The sequence below is a fragment of the Eimeria tenella genome, genomic scaffold (genome assembly GCF_000499545.2).
Source record: "Eimeria tenella Houghton genomic scaffold, Eth_scaff76, whole genome shotgun sequence".
Taxonomy (NCBI): Eukaryota; Apicomplexa; class Conoidasida; order Eucoccidiorida; family Eimeriidae; genus Eimeria; species Eimeria tenella.
Window position 1 is genome coordinate 163,215 of NW_013545877.1, and position 20,633 is coordinate 183,847.

The following is a 20,633-nucleotide window of genomic DNA, read 5'->3' on the forward strand; positions in this document are numbered from 1 at the left end:
CACTGCCAGTAGTGGAATAGCATCAAGAATAGCAACAGCGAAGCTTTCTACAACATAAAGAGCTCCAGCAAACAGCAGCAGCGAGAGCAGCACCAACCACTGAAAATGCAGCGCCACTACAAGCGCCACAGGCCCTAGGAGGTTCAGCTCTAGCTGCATCAATTCTAACAGAGACCGCCTTATTAGTAGCAGTTTCTAGCTGCTGAGCAGCTTCTAGCAGCCTAAGACATCAGGCCTTCTACAGGCGTGGATGCAGCAGCACTAGTTTCCCTAGTATTGGCAGTTGCTGTTGCTGCTGGAGCAGCTGAGCCTGAGGTGCTTAGCGACCTTTCACGTTGCTGCGCGCTAAAGACTCTCTCTCGTTGAATCTGGTGAGAGGCTTAATTGAGGCAGTGGCTACATGTGGGCTTTCTACGCAGCTCGAGGACCCCCGGGGACCCCTGGGGAAGTCGCCAAACGGAGACTCTTTATTTCGGGGCAAATATCCTGTAGCCCTTTCCTCTCTTTTGTATCCTTTGTTAATCAAACGACGCAGGGCGTCGCCTTCTTGCAGCTCGCGGCAGCTGCTGGCCATCCAGGAAGCCATGGTTGCGCCGGCAAGTGTAGGTACAACTTCGTTTTATAGAGAAAATATGATATTTGTTTTAGTATTATAACTATTTTAGTTTAGCTGGCGTCCCCTGTCTTTAGGCCACAACGTGGCTCCGCTGCTCAGCAACTGCGGCTACTACCGTGGCTGCTGCTGTTTTGTGCTCGGCTGCTGCCCTGCTACTGTTTGCAGGTACAGGGTGGAAGAATGCTGCTGCAGCTACACATAAAAGTTAAACAGGTCTTCATTTAAAGTCTAGTATTATTTTTTTTTAGGATGCTGCAACCCGGAACAGCAGTAGCGATAGCAGCGAAAACAGCAGCCGCAGCAGCGGCTACTGCCCCAGCCCCGCAAGGCGGGGTGCACAAGCCCCCGTTGCAGCAGCAGCTGCCGATGCTTGTTTGGCTTATGCATGAGGTGGAGTTGACGGTGGGTTTTGGTGGCAGAAGCCGTTTGTTTTGTTGCTGCATAGGTAGCTGAGTTAGCGCTCGTAACAGCAGCAGCAGCAGCAGCAGGAAGATGGGACGCGTCATCCGCTGTAAGCCTCCCGTAGCCCCCCACACTTCTGCCCGTCCACCCTTCCAGTCTGTTTTCGTTGCTGCTAGCCAGCCCCAGCACTCGTTTTGCTGATTTTTTGTCTTTTTCTCTTGCCACTTCAGTCTTTTGGGTTGGTTCGGGACAGAGGCAACGCCCGGCAGCAGCAGCAGCGGCCGCAGCAGAAATAGTGGCGGCAGCAGGGAGCTGGCCGTGCACTTCCTAGCCTCATTCAGCCTACTTAGCGGCGCTTCATTTTGCATTTAGCTGCGTTTAGGATCTCCCGCGCCGTTGCAGTTTAGCGTGCTGCTGCTGTTGCTTTGTGCTGCAGCACAACGTAAGGGTCGCGGGTCCGTGTTCAGGGCCCACACCCACAAGAGAAAGGGGGCAGCCAAGCTCCGCGCTCTGGACTATGCAGAGAGGAACGGCTACATCAAGGGTGGGCTTTGTACAGCAGCTGCGCCGCCGCTGCAGCAGCATGCAGCCGCTGCACCGGCGCCGCGTGTGTCACCATGGGCTACATGCTGCTGCTGTGGCTGTTACTGCTGCTGTTGCTGCTGTTCCTGCATCTGCATCAACATGTACATGGCTAAAGCCACATCATCTGCTGTTCGCCTGCTCTAATGCCCCTTTCCCGATTGCAGCATAGGCATTTGTGTGTTGAATGCATGGCTGTGCGGGTCTGTGTGTGCACCTACAGCTCTGTTGAATAGGAATAAGTATATATATATTTATTATTTATTTGCGAGATATTAAAGGAGAAGCTTCTTGAGTTGCTGCTTGGTGGGCTGCACAGGGCTGGTGACTTCCATTGAACACGACCCTGGCCGCGGCGCCCCTCTTGCTGTTGTTTCCTTCCGTGATGCTTATCGCTACAGAATCAACAAGGAGAGGATGCTGGCTGTGGAGGGGCTGCACACTGGCCAGTTTATCCACTGCGGCAAGAAAGGTGCTTGCTGCTGCTGCTGCTGCTGTTGGGCCTGTTGGCCCTGCCTGCTGCGCGGTTTGTGTCGTATTTTGCTGGCTGTATCGTGCGCCTGATGAGGACTGCGTTTCTCCTTGTGGAGACGGAGCAGCAGCAGCTGCCAATTTGCTGCTGCTGCAATGTTTGCCGCTGCTGCAGTGTCTGCTGCTGCCGTGTCTTTGCTGCCTGCGTGCAGCCGACCTGACCATCGGCAATGTGCTGCCTCTCGGAAAGGTGCCTGAGGGTACAGTGGTTTGCTCTGTGGAGGAGAAGGCGGGAGACAGAGGCACCATTGCCAAGACTTCGGGGACCTTCGCCACTGTGGTTGGTGAGTCATTTTTGCTTCCTTTTCCTCTTTAATATGCTTTTCTGTGGAGCTTGTCTTTTCTTGTATCCCAATTTCTTTTTTTCTTTTTATTTACTGCTGTGTGGCTGTCTTTACTCCTTATCCGGCGCCGCTGTTGTTGCCCGCCACTGTGCTCTCTAGTTCCGCAGCAGCACTCCTGCTGCTGCTACTACTCCAACAGCTGCTGCTGCTGCTGCTGTTGGCAGGCCACAGCGAAGAAACCGGCAAGACCCGCGTGCGGCTGCCCTCCGGCGCCCGCAAGACGCTGCCCTCGCGCTCGCGGTGCATCATAGGGCTGGTGGCCGGTGGGGGCCGTATAGACAAGCCCCTGCTGAAGGCGGGCACGGCCTACCACAAGTACAAGGTACGAGCTGCTGCTGCTGCTGCTGCTTGTAGAGAGGGCTGCTGCTGCTGGCCGCGGCGTGGCGTAGACGACCCAAAGCCAGGCCTAGGCTGTAGAGGCTGAGGGGTTGGGCTACGCACACGGAGGCACGTAGAGGCGGGAAGAAGGGGCCCGGGGCGAGTCTCAGCTGATTCCGAAGTTGAAACTGACAAGATGGAATAGTTGATATGGTTTAGTTAAACGGACCAAAGGGGAATAAGAGAGGCAGTGGAAGAATAATAGGAATTTACGACTGAACGAGTGGGGTATTTGAGAAAATAATACATATTTAGATTGAAGGGGTGCTTCACGCCTAGATGGGCGGACGCAGCCAGATGTGTCGCTGGCTAGCTGGCTAGTCAGCTAGCTAGCTAGCTAGCTGTTGTCTAAGGCGTTGGCTGCGTCTTTGTGTCTGCTGCGGCGCTCAGGCCAAGAGGAACTGCTGGCCTAAGGTGAGAGGTGTGGCGATGAACCCCGTGGAGCATCCTCACGGTGGTGGTAACCACCAGCACATTGGCCACCCCTCGACTGTGTCGCGGACTGCGCCTCCAGGTTCGCTGTGGCTGCCGGTGTCAGTGTCCTGCAGCTGCAGGCTGCATGCATGGGGCTGTGTGGGGTGGCATTATGTCGAAAATAGTGCATCAGTTAAACGGGCTGCAGGGTTTTGGGTGTGTCTTTCGCTGGCAAATAGTTTGCGTGCCGCATGGGGCTCCCCAGGGTGCCGCGCTGAGCTGCTGCTGCTGCTGCTGTTGCTGCTGTGTTCAGGCCAGAAGGTGGGTCTTATTGCTGCCAGGCGCACGGGTCTGTTGCGCGGTGGGCGGAAGACCAAGCTGGTGGGCAAGGACAAGTGAGCGTAGGATTGTTGCTGCTGTTTCCATTCTGCTGCCGTTCCGGCCCTGCCCATGTGTTTCCCACGGGGCACCGTGGGGCATTCCCCAAGCAGCTCTGGAGCAGCTGCAGTGGACTTTTCGTATTTAAGAGGTCTGCGTGTCCTGCATAATTGCGCGGATGGCGCAGCGTTGCCAGAGTGGGCCTCAGGGCCGTAGTGTTCAAGGTATAAGACCTAGAAACCTCGAAAACAGGAAGTACCCTTAAGAACTCGCGAGTAGACTATATAGTTCGGCCGATACGCTGTGGCCGCAGCTCAGATGGACGTGCTGTCTTAACTAGAATCTACAGAGGCTCCGGCTACACGCTAACTGGGGGTGCTCGTACTGGCCTGAAGTGACCTCCTGGCTGTGCCACTGGTGCCTCGCAATGCCAGCAGGACGCATGCATGCAGCTCTAGGCTAACGTGGTGAAGCTGCTGCTGCTGCAGCATATCGCAAAAGAGAACCAAAAAGCAATGCAAGAGCCACAGTCTAGTTCAGTAGGAAAGAGCCGAAAAGAAAGTGACAAACCGATGGATCCACTCCGTTCAAAGATCAATCAAGAGACAGAAAGTAGTTTGGGCAGAACGCCACAATTCCCTTTTTGCTGCTGCAGCAACACCAACAGCTGCAGAAGTCGCTTGAGCCGCCCCTGCTGCCTTGCTGATGTCGTTGCTGCGATCGGCCAAATAGTGCCAGGGCACGACCGCGTCTTCCCCACAGTAAGTCGCACCTTGAAGGGCTCAATCCGGGGCCCCCTTTTAAGGCCCCTTTCGAATACCCTTTGTGCGTTCCCTCACCAATAGCAACCTCACCAGTAGCGCCCCTCGATAGAATAAACCCCTGGACCCGCTGCTGCAGCGCCATCAACAGCAGCTGCTGCAGCTGTTCAAGTTCCTGGGGACAGCGGAGGGGGCACACAAGTGGCGGTGCGTAACTTAGTCGAGTGGAGGCCCCCCTGGAACTGGAGAAGCACCTCTCACGCTGTGGGGTCCCCCTTGTGTGGGACCCCGTAAGTCGCACGGACCGCCCAAGCTCGGAGTCTTCTCTATTCCCCACGACGGGAGAAATTCAACTAAGAGAAAAGATCCGAAAGATACGCGGGTGCTTCACTCGAGGGCCCATAAGCCAATAAAGCCCCAAATGTGCACACGGGACAGAAGTGGTTACGTACACTCAACGAAATAGCGCACAGACTTCCACGCAAAAATGCATGCAAACCATAACTACGGGTGCAAACCGCATTTGCATGCATGCATGTACTTAGTGCATGCACCTGCACGCATCCAACCATCTAATAAATTCAGCAAGCAGGCAGTTGCGCGTGTTCACAGGTGCACGGATGCATGCGTGCGTGTATGTATGCATGCAGATGGCACAGGTAGAAGATGAAGGTCTAAATACATGTGCATGCACTTCCATACATAGTCATGCACGCTTGCATAAGCACAAAGAGTCCGTCTGCCGCCCGTCCCTGTGTGGCTGCTGCTACGAGGCGTCCCTGGGTGCACTTAGTGGGGTCTCATCGCAAGAGTCCCCTCCCTGCATGCGCGCATGCACGAGTGCATGCATGCATGCATGCATGCATAGTATATACACACGCAGGCACCAATACATACGATATACAAAACGTATAGCACATACAAAACACCACTTGCATGCACCTAGATGCGCAGATGCATGCACTTCCCATGCCAAGAGCACGCCGGCGGTGATGCGAGAGGGGCTAAGGGCTTCCCAATTGCATGCAAGCACTTGAGAGGCCCCTCGGGGCCCCCTCAGGGACCTCCACGGGGGCCTCTGCGCGGCCCCCAAGTCGGCTGGCATCCTGAGGGCTTCCAATGTCTAACGGAAGGCTCCTGAATTAGAGGACGTTAGAGAAGAAGGCTCGCCCCCTGTTCGATCGCTGCCCACGGTACCTGCTGCTGCTGCTGTTGCTGCTGCTGCTCTGCCGTCGGCCTTATTAATGAAATGAGAAAGCCGCGCTGCCAATTCCTCCAAAGGAAGGCCCAGCGAAGCAGCAATGTCTGCAGCAACACTCTGGTGAGGCCCCCAATCCGCGGGCGCCCCCGAAGACACAGATGAAACACTTTCCGTGGTCTTTGGCAGCATGGGGGCCTCTCCAGCTTCACAGCTGCTGCTGCGAGACCTCTCATCAGTCAGCTGTTGCTGCTGCTGAGTAGTTAGCAAACCATATTCGCTTTCTTTGTTTGTGCGGGTGGGAGACGGGGCCTCCAAGGGTCCCAAGACAGGTTCTAGCAGGCTGCTGCTGCTTCCTGCTGCTGCTGGGAAGTTCAGCAAGGCCTCTGCAACCCCATCCGCAAGCATGCTGCTGCTTCTGCTGCTGCTGCTGCTGCTACCCGCACGGGGCGGTGCCCCTCCGTCATCCGCCCGTCTTGAATGGGAGGCCCCCTGGGGCCCTTGGGGCCCCCCGCCTCCCGAAGAAGGCCGTCGCTCGGGCTTCCTTGCCTTCAGGCCTCCCGCGTTGGCTGCAGTTTCTGTGGTAGCTGCTGCGGCAGTAAGAAGATCCCGCTGCCTCTTCCTGCTGCCGCGGCCCATGTGCTGCTGTTGCTGCTGCTGGAGGGCAGCACCAACGCCTGAGGCAGCAGCCGCGGCCCCCGCAGCTGGCGGCGCAAAGACTGCAAGCCCCCTGAGAGCTGAAGTGGCCTCCGGGTCGTCTCGGATGGACTCCGTCTTGACGCTGCTGTGCTGCTGCTGCTGCGCTGCATGCGGAGAGGGCGCCCGCTGCTCGTGGGCGCTCGCCTCCAGCCTGCCTTGCTTGTAGAAAATAGTTCTTTCCTGAACAGTCATGAACGCTTCCTTGGGCCCGAAGAGCGGCAGCGGCTTCCCCTCGTCCAGCAGCTGCTTCCGGTCCCGCAGCACCGCTTCAGTTATCAGCGGCAGCTGAAACGGCAGCCCCGCGTACCGATTCCGCAGCCTCACGGCCTCGTTGTATGCAGGCAAAATGCCGTGCAACGCGTGGAAGGAGCAGTACTTGGTTTCGTGTCGTGTCAGTGAGACCCGCAGGGCGTATTCACGGGGCGCCGGGCAGCAACCGGGGGCCCCCAGGGGGCCCCCCTCTGCCCCGCCACCGCAGCCCCCGGACTTCACAGCCTTGTGCGATTTCAGCTCCAGCTTTATTCCCGTCGGCAAGGGCTGAATCAGCTGGATCATCGTGCTGCAGCAGCAACAAGCAGCAGCAAGCGGACAAACCCATGCAACGGAAAGCAGCAAACGGACACGGAGATGCCAGAACAAAGCAAACGAAAACTACAAAGAAGGCAATACTGGCAGCAGAAAATGGGAAGCAAGCTAAAACAAACACAGTAAACCAGCAGAGCAAGCAGCAGGTGCACAGGTCCACAGATGCTGCCACAGCCACAGATATCAGAATGAGCTCGAAGCGTTCCGTCAAATAAACCCCAGCGAAGCTCAACAAGAAAAAATAGCAACAACGAGCAGCAGTAGAAGCGGCAGAAGCAGCAGCAGCAGAAACAGTAACGGAACGCACCTGTGAGGGTATGGGTCGTGCAGGTGCTGCGCATTGCTGCCTCTGCTGTAAACAGAAGTAGAAGAGCCCCCGCAGTGCTGCTGCTGCTGATGCGGCTGCGGAGATGGAGACGTTGCACTGTCTGCAGCAGCAGCAACAAAAAGGCAGCCAGATGCAATGCTTGAGGTTTGCTGCGAAGCAGAAGGCTACAGCAGCGGCTGCTCGTGCAGCAGCAACAGCAGCGCGAAGAGCAGCAGCAACAAAGGCAATGGCAAAACACACAGCAAAACTGCAAGATCCGCGCCGGAGTAGTCCCAGCAACAAGAAGATGAACTTCAAGCATCCGCAACCGCAGCAGCAGCGGCAGCAGCAGCAGCAAGCCGTGCACGCTTACCCCTAGACCGGTGGCTGCTGCTAGCAGGAGGGGAACAGCTGTTGTTGCTACTGTTGCTGTTGCTGCGGCGCTGTTCCTGCTGCAGCAAGGCCAGGCGGTGGTCATGAAGCCGTCGAACAGAAGCTGGCGTGAGGCGCAAGAGCTGCTGCTGCTGCTGCTGCTGCTGCTGCCGATGCTGGGGGGAAGTGGCACCGCTGGACGCTCCAGCAGCACCCCGCTGCTGCTGCTGCGATGTCTTCCTGCGGTACTCCCCTGTCTTAACCGGAAAGCTCTTGAGCTGCTTGAGGGCACCATCAGCAGGAGCAGCAGCAACAGCTGCGCCTGCGGCTGCTTCTCCCTTGGTAAACGCAGCAGCAAACGCCTGCTGCGCTGCAGCAGCAGTTCCTGCTGCTGTGGGGGTTCGCGGCGGCGGAAGCAGCCCCGCCTGCGACAGCAAGTAGTGCTGCAGCGCTGCTGCAGGCACGTTGCCCACCTGCAGCCCAGCAGCAAGGCCCAGCAGCTGCGTATCCAAACAAAGGGAGTGCTGTTGCGCCTGCCGCACCTGTTGCTCTACCTGTTGCTGCTGCTGCTGCTGTTCCAGCTGCTCCTGCTGCTGCGGCGTCGGCGACTGTGCCGGGCGATGGCTGCGGTGCGAAACAGGCGACGCTGCGGCGATGTCGCACTTGACCTGCTGCTGAAGCTGTTGCTGCAGCTGCTGCAGTTGCTGCTGCTGCTGCTGCAGTTCCTGTTGCTGCTGCAGCTGCTGCAGCTGCTGCAGCTGGTGCTGCTCTAATTCTGATATCCGGCTCGTCTGAAGGGCAGAGGTCAGCGGGTTACGCAGGAGAAGCAGAGAGCGGTCGTCATGCTCGAGGGCCTGCTGCTGCTGCTGCTGCTGCTGTTGCTGCTGCTGCAGAGTGCTAATGGACTGCAGCAGCAGCCGCTGTTCACTGTGCTGCCGCATTGTCACGTCCAACAGTACACAAAGCCGCTCATGAAGATCAGACAGCGTGTCTAAGACGCTGTTTGCTGTGTCACCTGCTGCTGCATCCATGCGTTGGGTCCCTGCAGCAGCAGCTGCTGATGCTGCTGCAGCAGCAGGTGCCGCCACGTCCGCTTCTGACAGGCCAAATAAGCCGGAGTCGTTGCTGCTGCTGCTGTTGCTGCTGCTGTTGCTGCTGCTGCCCATTGGAGATGGCGACACTGCTGCTACTGCTGCTGCAAGGTTAGCGATTGTGGGCGCTGTCGCTTCCATTGCCTGCTCCTGCTCCTGGCACTGCTGCTGCAGCTGCTCCAGCTGCTGCTGCAGCAGCAACGGCTGCAGCAGCAGCTGTTGCTGCTTCGACTGTAGCGGGATGAGCTGCAGCTGCTTCTCCAACCTTTCGAGTAGCAGCTGCTGCTGAAGCAACTCCCGCTGCTGCATCTCAAGAGACTGCGTCTGCTGCTGGTGCTGCTGTTGCTTCTGCAGCAGAGAGTCTGTCGCTGTTGCTGCTGCAGCAATCTTGGATGGGGCCCCCAGAGGAGACGTGTCTGGGGTGTTGCTGGCAGTCGATACGCCAGGCTCTGCTGCTGTTGCTGCTGCTGCACCTGCTGCACCTGCTGCACCTGCTGCAGGCGGCTCCCCTGGTCTACCCACCCAGGAGCTTCGCAGGGCTGCAGCGCTGAGCGTTGGCTCTGCTTTTATTGCTGCTGGCAGTGGCTCTGCTGCTGCTGATTCCGACGCTGCTGCCGTTGCTGTCTCTTCTGCTGCAGCTGCTGCTGCTGGGGCTTCTGTCACTGCGGCAGAGTCTGCTACTGCTGGTTCTGCTGCTGCTGGTTGTGTTGCTGCTGGTTCTGCTGCTGCTGGTTCTGCTGCTGCTGGCTCTGCTGCTGCTGCAGACGCCTCTGCTGCTCTTTCAACTTCCGCTGTCGCCAGCACGTCCGCGGAAGCTTCTTCTCCTGCAGCAGCAGCCTCTGAAACAGCAGTAGCTGCTGCTGCTACTGATGCTGCTGCTGCTGCAGTTTCTGCAGCTTCAGCAGAAACCGCTTCTGCAGCGGCCTCCGCTGACTCGACAGATGCTGCTGCTGCAGCAGGTGCTGCTGCTGATACTGTATCCGTCTCCATTATATATTAGCAAAAACGTATCAGCAAAAACAAGACCCTGGATTTGCTACTGTGGCTGCCTTCGCTGCTGGTGCTGCTGTTGCTGCCGCTGTTGCTGTTGCTGCTGCCGCTGCTGCTGCCGCAGCCCGTGTTCCTCAAGACACAGATGCGGCTGCTGCCGCTATTTTAAGAGGACAAAAGAAATGGCACCTGCTCGTGCTGCTGCTGCCTGTGGCTTGGACACCCGCCAGTCCCTCTGCAGCTGCCGCTGCTGCCGCGACTCCCCCTCCCGCTGCTGCTGCTGCTGCTGCAGCCGCTGCCGCCGAAAAGGGAGTAAATTAGAAGGTGGGTCCGCCCCCCCTGTTGCTGCTGCTGCAGCTTCCCCAGCTGCAGTACAAAGTCGTACAGCGGCAGCAACTAGCTGCTGCCCGGGTGGGGGAGGGCAAATCAGGAAAGGGAAAAAGGCAAAGGCGTCTGCACCTTGTGCTTCTCGTGCTGCTGCTTCTGCTGCTGCTGCTTCTGCTGCTGCTGCTTCTGCTGCTGCTGCAGTATCCCCATACTGTGGCAGCCAAATGATGAATGAGGAGGGAAGAGGTTTTGCAGATTCCGTTGCTGGGGGCGGCGCCGTCACCGTGGTGCTAGCCCACCCACTGCTGGTGCAGCAGCAGTTGCTGCTATATCTCGCGCCACTGAGATCTAGGCAAAATCAAGTGGGGGGAAGACAAAAAATTGAGTAGGGGTGCTGCTGCAGCGGCAGCAGCAGCATCGGTCAGTAGCCCCTGGTCTAGCAAGGAACAGTGCAGTAGTCGGGGGCTCCCCGAAGCCCTGAGGGTGCCTCTAGGGCTTAGGAGGCCCTAGAACAGATATATAATCCAAAACAAAGTGAGTGGAACAGCAAAACAAACAAGCCAGGCAACACAAGCGGCTTTGCTGCTGGGTGCTGCTACGCTACCTCCCAGAAGCAGAAGCAGCAGCAGCGACAGCGGCAGCGATTGCTGCCGCGAAGGCCCAGCAGCAAGTGTTAATATATCCTTTTAACGGATTTAATTCAGCAGCAGAAGCCCTAAAAGCCGTCCCAGATAACGTAGCCGGCGCCGCTGCAGCACAAACGAGCACGGGGGAGAGACGGGTGTTGCTGCTGCAGCACAGCAGGGGCTTGATGAATCCGCAGCAGCTGCTGCAAAAGGAAGAGAAACAAAGAGAGGAGGTGACTAAAGGAAAGTAGAGTCGCAGGCGCTTGTGGTTGCCGCGGTTGCTGCTGCTGCTGCTGCTGCTGCTGGGCATCGGCAGCGCGGCTGGCAACAGCGTGCAGCGACCGCAGGCCTTTCCCCACGGTATCGAGCCTAACGGTTTATGAAGTTTAAGGATCCGTTCTTTGTTGCTGACATTGTTAAATTCGTTTGAGCGGCTGTAAAAGGGTCATATTGACTCTAATCAACTCTTCTCAAGCGACAAACGAACAACGAAAACACGCACCAGCAGCGGCAGCCTGAGCCTCCACGTCGGCTTCGATGGAGCAGCCGCGCCGCCGACACCATCCAGAGCCTAACCCGCTGGCTTTTGCATTTTTATTTTATAATAGATCAAATATTTAGACTAGACTAACCTTTAAAGACCCATAAATCAACCTAATCACTCCCACGAACACCCTACTCCTAAGCAGCGGCACCAACCAACCACGCAGGGGGGCCCTCCGCTGTGAGCCGTGGGGGCGGCGTTGCAGTTGGTGCTGGTCCTGGGGAAGCAGCCCTCATCCCGGAGCCATTAGGTTCTATTTATGCGCAAAGATCTTGCCTTAGTACTCAGAATGAGTTAGTTTAGCTTCGATTCTCTCGCCGGCGCTTCCACAAGCAGGGCTGGCTTAGGGGGTAATCCGTCTTAGCGTGTGCAGCCCCGCTTTCGGCCACACAGCCTCTGCTACTGCTATTTCCCAGCCCTTGGCTGCATTCTGCAGGCCCGAATCGGTGCTGCTGCGGCCTTCATTTCGCCCGGGCGCTTCTGCGGCCCGCAGCAGCTGCAGCCGCTCGCAGCCGCTGAATTGCAGCTCCTGCTTAGCGTCTCTAATTACCTTTCCCTGGCCCCGAGGGACTTCTTTGCATGCACCCATATTCGCGGGCCCGTGGCCCCCCCAGCAGCCTATAGGGCGTGGGGGCTGTGGCCTTGCTGCCTGCTGCGCAGCCCAGTTGCCTTCCCCCGTGCTGCGTAGCACTTCCTTTTAGGTTTACAGACGCGGTCAAAGCCGCCCCCTTTCTTCCAGCAATTAATTGAATAAGGGTTTTAGTTCCAAGCTGAGACTTAGCCCCCACTCGCGCCGCGAAGCTGCGCCTTGTCTTACTTTTCTAATAGCTCCGAAAGCCCATATAACTTTACTGAACAGTCTTCCGCTAGTCTCGGAAATGGCTCTTCCGCAGCTGCTAGTTTAAAGTGTTCAGTTCAACAGAGAAGAAGCAGACTTGGCGGATTCGTCGGGGTGCGCCATTGGCTTCGGCCGCGCTGGCAAGCCCCGCTTGTGGGTTCAAATTCTTGGCCTTTATTGAATTTCTTTCTGAGTTCGAGTTGCTCCCTTCACCACTTTTAGGCAAGCGACAGATCTTTAAATGCCACTTTTAAAAGCTCGGAGATTAGCCACCTCGCTGAACTCGCCTACAGCCAGCAGGACCCACAATCCAGCCACCAATCCCAGCCTTTTTAGCTCTCTTTGACCTCCCAGCCCCACCAAATAGGCCGCAGCTCTTATTGCATGCGCTTGTGCCTCTACAGTATTTGCAGAAGCTGAGCAGCTGCAGCTGCGGCCGATATAAGTAGAGTTACTTCTGGCTGCCCCAGTTGGCGTCCCCGCGCCAAAGCCCACAACACTTTCTTTGTTAGCTCGAAGGCTTTGGGGCCCCACAGAGTGACTAGAGAATGAAAGGAGTGAAGGAAAGGCATCGGAATAATATGAAGATAAAACATTTTAATACTTACTTATTATGCTGCAGAAAGCGCAGCCAGTCACCTGTGTTGGATGCCCCACTTCCCCCGTGAAATGCAACGTAGCTATTGGACACAGGAGAGAAGACTCTTCTGCTTTTAAGGCATTCCAAATGTTGAACTTGATGCTGTAAATAATTGTGCGTGTGGGGCTGGCTGTTCTTGGCGCTATGGGGAAAAGGCAGAAAAGGCTTTAAGTGCTTGTTCTTCCTTCGCTGCAGAAGTTGGGTTTGGGAGAAGGAAAAAGAAGTTTTCAAAGCCCTTTCTGTCTTTCTGAAGTCTCATTTAGCAGCGGCAGGAGGCCATTAGTTCTCTTAATTCTCTTAATTGTCATTTTTTCCAGAATGAAAATTTTCTTGCGTTTTACTCTTCCAGCCCTTCAGCCTCTGCCAATATGCCTTGCTGCTGCAGCGCCTTTACCTCACCTGCTTGCTGCTACGCACTGCAGAAGCTGCAGCTGGCACGTGGGCCATTTATTATTTTCTTACACACAAGACTGCTGCGCAGTATTTTCTCTCTACCCAATTCGAATCAAAGTCCAGTTCAAAAGTGCTTTATTTGGGCTGCAAGGCACGCAATGAAATAGTATGGAGGTAAATGCAGCAGAACGCATCGAAGCAAAATGCCACTCCCGCTGCTGCTGTCTTGGTCTTTGCTTCTAAGTTGAAACATTAGTGGCTCTCCTGGTGCTTATAGCCTTAGCTATAGCTTATTCTTTAGTGAGGAGACTCGGGCTCAACCAAGTGCGTGGATCTGCAAAAAATGCAGCATTTGCAAGGAATGCCGCCAACGGGAGAAGTAAAGAATGCAGCAGCACTGCTGCTGCCTCCTTTGCTGCTGCTGCTGCGCCTGCTGTTAGTGGCGGAGTACCTGCTGCTCTCGTGATGCTGCATGCAACCTAACTTTCTGCATAAGCCGGAAAGCAGTAGCCATCTTGCTGCCTAAACTCTAGCTTATTCCTCCCTCCTTAGCCGCAGGAATACCCAGGCCCACCAAAGCTGCAGCAACTCTGCAGAGCTGCAGCGCTGCGGGCCTGCCCAGAAAGGGAAACATGGGCAGCAGAGTGGCCAGCAGCAGCAGCAGCAAAGACAACAGGCCGCAACCACAGCAGCGGGAACACACGTCCGCCGGCGCTGACCGAAGCAGAGGTGGGGAGAGGAGCAGACAAGCTTCAAAAGAGGCGGAAAAGTTATGAACCGTGGAAACAGAATTGGCGCCAAAGAAAGTAAGTGAAAAAAGCTGGAGCACCGCAGCAGAGAAGTCCCAGAGGCGGAGGCAGACAGCCGCAGGAAGAGGAACTGCATGTACTTGACAGTAGACGCCTGGATCCAATTGGCTCTTACCAAAGTAAAAGCAAAGAACCCCAGGTTACTCAGGATAGCGCTATGGGGCAGAAGGCTGTAACTAGCCACAGCTGGCCACAGCTAGCCACAGCTAGCCACAGCTAACCTCTGCGAGCTGAGGCAAGCTCTATCTAGGACTGAGCCGACTGCCAGAAAACGAGAAAATCAACATCCGAAGATGTTGTTAGTTTATGCGTAACCAGCCTGGTTATCCACCAGCTACGGCTACTCGTAGCTAGCTGCGCTGGCAGCCCTGGCTAGCTACTGCTGGCTGTGGCCAACTGTGGCTTGCAGTGCCAGGAGCAGCTCTAGGAAGCTCCTAGTAGTTACTCCCGCTGCTGGTAGCTGTGGGGTGGCCCAGAGCATATATTTGATGCTAAAGGCTGCTAGAGGTGTTTCGGGAATGGGGGGTTCTGTGGCTGTGCGCTTAACTTCGACGCAGCAGCAAGTGCAGCAACAAGCACAGCAGCAGCAGCAGCAGCGGCACGGCCAGCAGCAGCAGCAGAAACAGCAGCAGGAGAAGCAGACTGAAGACAGGTATAACGTTTGTGTCTGTGTCCGTGTGTCACCTTAGCGGCCGCTGCACTTCTCCTCTACGGCACGGGGAGCCCCGCTGTGGGTGGAGCTGCAGCTAGGTGGGTTTGCGTGTTGTTGCGCCTCTGCTGTTGCTGTTGTTGCTGCTGCTGTTGCTGCTGCTGGCGTTCCGGGCCTTGTGGGCGGGAGCTGCGTTGCTGTTGCTGCGGGAGCGGGCGCGTGTGCGGGCTCGAGCCACTGCAACAAGCTCGACGAGGTCGCCGCCGTGGCTGTAGGGATACCTTTTCTTAGAGAGCACCAGCATGGGCAGCAGCAGCAAATAAGCCCCGCAGACAGTGCCGAAGACACCCCACATGACGGCCTCTGCTGCTGCAGTGTCCGGGACGTCTGTGTAGTGTTTGTACAGCTCGTTGCTCAGCAGCGAAAGGAAACCCCCCACCATGCTGGCCACTCCCACCAGCCTCCCGTAGTTCACGGAAGTGAACATGTCTTTGATGTAAATGTAAACTTGAGATGAAAACATTGAAATGTAAACTGAAAAGCAACACACCGACACCATGTCGCCCACCAAACCCCGAGATATCGCCAGCCCGTAAGACAGGGCCCCCGCCGTGTTCACCACCAGCATTATGTACACTATCGGCACAAAGTCCGCCCTGCACCCACACACAAACCCCAAGCCCTAAACCCTGAACCCTAAACCCTAAACCCGCATCGGTAGAGAATCTGAATCCCGAGCTGGATGCTCAAAGTGCAGCCTGCAATTCATTTGCAGCAGGCAGCTAGTGGCTTGAGAGCTCTTGAGAGAGGCCGAGTTGGATAAGAAGAGGAAAGGCGTTTCGACGGTTTAGGGTTTAGGGTTTGTCGCTGGCGCACAGCCTGCCTAGGAAGAGCGTGGGCAGAGTGGAGAGGGGAATGGCAATGCTGAGGGCCTCTCTGGCGTCTTCGAGGAGAAACTGGTTTGCTGCTTGTTGGTAGTAATTGATGGCAATGCTGCAGACTCCGAAGTAAAGACAAACTCCAACATAAAGGAGGGTCAGAGCCTCGCGGTGAAAAGGCTTGAAGAAGGAGTCGTCAGTGACGCTGCTGAGTTCGTCGACGTCGGGAATGGGGGACACGAAGGAGACGGAGCGGCTCCTGCTGCTGCTGCTGCCCCTGCTGCTCCTGCTGCTCCTGCCGCTGCTGCTGTTGCTGCTGCTGCTGCTGGTGGGCGCGGACGAAGCCAGGGCCACGGCGCGGGCCTCGGCCTCGGGCGAACAGCTGCGGCGGCGGGGGGCCTCGGGAGAAGCAGCAGCAGGCAAGTTGGGGCGTCGGGGGGGCGAGCGAACAAGAACGAACATGTCCACTTGAATAAAACCCCCCAAAGGAACAAAAAGAGAAACAATTATGAAGCAAAAGCAAGGCCCGAGAACTGCGTAGCCCCAGCAGACCCAGCGGAAGCTGACGCCAGCTGTCTGTACAGCGCGCAGCACCAGCGGCACTGCGAAGCTCAGCGAAGAAGCCACGCCCAGGGCCGTGAGGGCGAACCCCACACTTCCGGGAAACAAGTTTGCAATGCACAAAACTGGAATAAAACACAAGTCTGAGCCGGCCCCAATGAGCACAAAGGCCGGAACCACGGCCCGGAAGGAGGCGTTGCTGGCCCCCAGAAAGACCCAGCCACAGATGTTGAGGGTTTGGCCCAGCAGCGCAGTCACCTTGGGGCCCGCAGTGTCCACCAGCAGCCCCGCAGCCGCGCTAACTATGAAGTGGCTCGCGTAGCAAATGGTGAAGAGGTTCTGCACGCTCGTGTCCTGGGCCCTGCACACGGGCTGTTCGCTCAACTCCGCCTCGCTCTGTTCCTCCGTGCTGCACAGCCACAGCGAGACCCCCGCCCTGTAGAGCATGCTGCTGAGGGGCCCCCACCCGAAGTAGACGCAGGAGGTCAGCAGCGTGTACAGCATGTAGACCCCCAGCAGCAGGTACCGGTTCAGCCGGAACGGCGTGGCTTGTGCTGCAGCGGGGTGCTCCACCGACGGCAGCAGCAGCCCGCGGCTCCGCAGCAGCAGCTGCGACACCCGGCTCCACCCCCTCTCCTCCCCCGCGCCTCGCGCCGCCCGCCCGTGGCTCCGCGCGGGCCCCCGGGGGGGGCCCCGAGCCGCCCCCGGGGGGCCCCGGGGGGCCCCCGGGGGGCCCCCAGACACCATTGCCTGCGGGGACACTCCCCCGGCAGGCGGCGCGGGGGGGGGCCTGGGGGGCCCCGGGGAGGAACCCTGCGGAACCCGCGCAGCTGGGGCCCCAGGGGTCCCAACGGCCCCAGCCCCTACTGATAAGGTCCTCATGCTCTAAGGCCTTCATCTCACGCCGTCCTCCCCGCCCACTGAGCCGCCGCTGCTGCTGCTGCTGAGAACGCTGCTCCTGCTGCTCCTGCTGCTGCTGTGTGCTGCTGCGTTGCGCGCGCAAGCAGCCGCCAACTCCTCCGCAGCACTAACCCGAAGCAGGGAGGTGCGGGTCCCCTCAGGCTGCGGAAGGCTTCGCATATCAACTACAGTTTGTAAGTTTAGTCCTTTTTAAATTTAATAAAACTAGAGACGCGCGACGAATTCAAAGCTGCAAATAATCCAGACATACCCAAGACATGCTACCAATCCCGAAACTCCCGAAACAAACTCCCACCACTAAGCCGTCAGCGCTGCGATTTAAGCATTCGCATTGACTTCAGCTGCAGGGCCTTTGACGAAAAACAACATTTAGGCCAAAAGGTCTGGCGTCAGCGTTCTCTTTTGCGGGGGCCGGGGGCCAGTGGTCCACTGGTCCACTGCCACATGGGCTGTTGGTGCTGCGAGGCGGTAAATGGCACACACAAATAGCAGCCAAAGACGCCAATTTTTACTTTTTAAAATTTGAATATGTTTAAAAATGAGCCGAATGGACCTTTCCACCCCGGTCTGAGCTCCACAAAAGAAAGTCACCAGAGCCCCGGTGTCCACTTCTGTCCACGCACGGCCCTATTTTTCGCCACAATTTCCCCTGCCGTTTGACCGCGCAAAACTTATCATTATTTATTAAATAAGTATTTCTTTTCCGGCGCAAAATGCCAAATAATACACGCAGTTGGAGGGCCCCCCTCTGTGCACTTCGACCACCCAAATACACACAAATGGGCCAAATACTGGCCCTCTCGGCCATCATATGTGGCCCACAGAGCCACTGGACAGTTCTAGGTGCAGCGCCTAATCCAGATTTGCCACAGAGCAGCGCAGCAGACCAGTCCTGAGGGCAGTTCGCAGCTAAGTAGGCCAGCAGCACTTAACGACGGGAGCAAAAGGTGGTAGGAAAAGGAGTTGCCGTATCGTATCCAGTGCTGTCTCGAAGGTTTTATATTTCAAAAACAACTGGTAACATGTTTAGCTCACTGCTGCAAGCTGCAGCAGCAGCGCGAACAGGTGGCCCGAAGTGACGCGCCAACGCCTCGCGGGCCCCTGCAGCAGCAGCAGCAGCAGCAGCCACTGCAGCAGAGGCAGCTACTGCAGCAGCGGCAGCCACTGCAGCACCGCCAGCCCTTGCAGCAGCAGCAGTAGCCCCTGCAGCAGCAGCAGGTGCAGCAGCAGCGGTAGCCCCTGCAGTCCAGTGGTCAAGCTCGGCAGAGCCAGTCTTTTGGGGCCTTTTGGGGGCCCCCAGTAAGCCTAGCGGCAGCGGGAAAGGGCCCAGCAGCCCATACTGCTGAAAGAGAGCAGCAGCTAAGCCTGGGGCCTGGGGAGGGGGCCCCCGCATGGGCCCCAGCTCAGGTGCTGCAGAGCCAGTGCAGCAACTGGAGGTCCACTGGTCACCCCGGAGGACCCCAGAGAGCTACAGGGGCCTCTGTAGGGGCCCCAAGGGGCTCTCAAAGTGCCCCTTACGGGCCCCAAGGGGCTCTCAAAGGGCCCCCCAGGGGCCCCAAGGGACCCTTAAAGGGCCCCCCAGGGGCCCCGAGGGGTCCCCAGGGGCCCCCGGGGGCCACCCAAGGGGCCCCAAGGGGCTCCCAGGGGCCCCAAGGGGGTAGAAGCTCTGCAGCTAAAAAGGCCAAGGCTAGCTGGGCCCGCATGGCAAGAGGGCCCTTGGGGCTTTAAGAGTTTCTTTGGCTTTAGCTGGGAGCTGCACAGAGGGCTTTTTCTTGTTTTTCTGCTGCTGCACTGCTTGCTGCTGCACTGCTTGCTGCTGCACTGCTTGCTGCTGCACTGCTTGCTGCTGCACTGCTCGCTGCTGCACTGCTTGCTGCTGCACTGCTTGCTGCTGCACTGCTTGCTGCTGCACTGCATGCTGCTGCTGTATTCGCGAGCTAACAAACTGTAAACTTCTAGCTGCTGGCGGCGAAGCAGAACATGCAAGAAGCCTTAGAAGCCTTAGTCAACGCGCTGACTGCAGACTGCTGCAGCTGCTGCCAACAGAGCAAGCTAGCTGGCCGTCTGACCAGCCAGCTGGCTAGCCAACAGGGCTAGCTAGCTAGCCAGCTAGATAGCCAACAGGGCTAGCTGTGGCTAGCCAGCGCGGCGCATTGGAGGGCCTGAGCTGCATGGAGAGGCGTGCATCTGTGTGGGGCGGTTGCACTTGGGCTCCCCACAGCGCAAGCTGCAGTTCCTGGGATCGGATCCCAGGCGCAACTGGGATCCGATCCCAACGATCCCCGAGGATCCAGAGCCTCAGGTGTGGGGCAGCACTGAAGGAAAGGCTTTATGACGGACTTCAGATTCTTTTGCATTTTAGTTTGCGAAAGCCGAAGCAGCAAAAGGCCCCCAAGCAGCAAAAGCCCTTATTGGCTGCCTCACAGCCACAGTTGCTGCTCTGCTGCAGTGCAGCAGCAGCAGCAAGCGCCCAAGCGTCTCGGTCCCTGCATGCATGCAGTAGCTGCTGCAGTGGTTCAGGGTTTTGTAGCTTTAAACCCTAAACCCTAAACCCCAAACCCTAGACCCCAAAATGCCTGTAGCTCTGAACCCAAAACATCCCAACGGCTATCCTCCTTTTACCCTCCAAGGAAGTGGCTCCCCACCCCTAAACCCTAAACCCTAAACCCTAAACCTAAATTGTACACAAGGGCCCAAGGCTCGGGCCTAGGGCCCCTCTGATTGCGCTGTGGGGTTTAGATTTGGGCAGTTCTTTGTGTGCAAGGCAGACTAAGACAAATTGGCTTTCCTGCAGCAGCAGCAGCAGCAGCAGCAGCAACAGCAGCAACAGCAGCAGGAGGCGAGGCAAAGAAGCAAACACTACCCTAGGGTTTGGGGCTGGGGCCTCGGGGGTTTAAATTGCTGTTGTCGCTGAACAACTTCACAAGGGCGTACGGTGTACGTACAGCTCAAAATCTGTCAGTTACTAATCCACCAAAGAAGTCTGCAGCTGCGCTGCTGCCAACAACAAACTTTTTTCTCTAGTTTCTCCGAATCCTTCAAATCCAGTTTGCTTCTCCTTTCTCTTTACCTTTGCTGCTGCTGCTGCTGCCGCTGCTGCGGCTGTTGCTTCTGCATCTGCTGCTGCTTCTGCTGGTGCTGCTGCTCTCTTGGGTCCCTTTGCTGCACTTCCCTTCTGCCGCTGCAGCGCCTCCCCCTCGCAGCTGCGTCTCCGTTTCGATTTGCGTCTTTGTCTCTTTTTCTCTTTTTGTCTCCCCGACTTTCCCGTCTGTTCCTGTTGCCCCGCAGCAGCAGCAGCAGCAGCAGCAGCTGCTGCTGCTGCTGCAGTCCCCAGACCCCACTTCCTGCTCCGCACCCGCTGCGTCTATGGGCCTCCCCACCTCCGGCTTCTGCCTTTTTGTCTTTTCTGTTTTTGTCTTTCTGTCTCTGTCTTTCTGTCTTTCTCTACTTTTGTGTTTGTTTCTGTTCCGTTTGCTGCTGCTGCTGCTGCTAGGTTTGTAAGCTGCTGCGCGTCTGGCTCCTCCCCTTTTGCTGCTGCTTGCTCTTTCGCCTCCCGATTTGCTTCTCCTGCTGGCGCCTGCTGCCCTGCACGCCAGCGACGCCTTCAGCACACCATCTAGCTAGCCAGCTAGCCAGCGAGCCAGCGAGCCAGCTAGCTGCTGTTCACGTATCATTTCGAAAATTGGAGAATCGGCTCTCTAGCCAGCTCGCCGGCCAGGCAGCCACCGAACTAGCCACCTCACCAGCGACTCCGCTCCCCATCCACCCAGCTACCTAGCCAGCTAGCCAGCTAGCCAGC

At 57.3% G+C, this 20,633-nt stretch overlaps 5 protein-coding genes across 5 annotated transcripts; 2 read left to right on the plus strand and 3 right to left on the minus strand.

Annotated features, from left to right (window-relative positions):
* Window positions 1-1,108: 1,108 nt before the first annotated feature.
* ETH_00020385 (50S ribosomal protein L2, apicoplast) lies at window positions 1,109-3,666 on the plus strand (the record flags this gene model as incomplete). The annotated part of the gene is made up of 7 exons (XM_013380653.1): window positions 1,109-1,127; window positions 1,455-1,562; window positions 1,920-2,072; window positions 2,284-2,415; window positions 2,640-2,797; window positions 3,244-3,367; window positions 3,581-3,666. The coding sequence occupies 7 exons, from the start codon at window positions 1,109-1,111 to the stop codon at window positions 3,664-3,666; spliced, it is 780 nt and encodes a 259-aa protein (XP_013236107.1).
* Window positions 3,667-5,529: 1,863 nt separating this feature from the next.
* ETH_00020390 (uncharacterized protein) lies at window positions 5,530-9,648 on the minus strand (the record flags this gene model as incomplete). The annotated part of the gene is made up of 3 exons (XM_013380654.1): window positions 5,530-6,862; window positions 7,196-7,316; window positions 7,569-9,648. The coding sequence occupies 3 exons, from the start codon at window positions 9,646-9,648 to the stop codon at window positions 5,530-5,532; spliced, it is 3,534 nt and encodes a 1,177-aa protein (XP_013236108.1).
* Window positions 9,649-9,830: 182 nt separating this feature from the next.
* On the plus strand, window positions 9,831-10,364 carry ETH_00020395 (uncharacterized protein; the record flags this gene model as incomplete). Its single annotated transcript, XM_013380655.1, has 1 exon — window positions 9,831-10,364. The coding sequence occupies one exon, from the start codon at window positions 9,831-9,833 to the stop codon at window positions 10,362-10,364; it is 534 nt and encodes a 177-aa protein (XP_013236109.1).
* Window positions 10,365-14,571: 4,207 nt separating this feature from the next.
* ETH_00020400 (transporter, major facilitator family domain containing protein, putative) lies at window positions 14,572-16,795 on the minus strand (the record flags this gene model as incomplete). Its single annotated transcript, XM_013380656.1, has 2 exons — window positions 14,572-15,130; window positions 15,351-16,795. The coding sequence occupies 2 exons, from the start codon at window positions 16,793-16,795 to the stop codon at window positions 14,572-14,574; spliced, it is 2,004 nt and encodes a 667-aa protein (XP_013236110.1).
* A 3,105-nt stretch (window positions 16,796-19,900) lies between these two features.
* ETH_00020405 (uncharacterized protein) lies at window positions 19,901-20,108 on the minus strand (the record flags this gene model as incomplete). The annotated part of the gene is made up of 1 exon (XM_013380657.1): window positions 19,901-20,108. A coding segment is annotated over one exon (208 nt), but the record flags the coding sequence as incomplete, so codon positions are not given.
* Window positions 20,109-20,633: the final 525 nt, after the last annotated feature.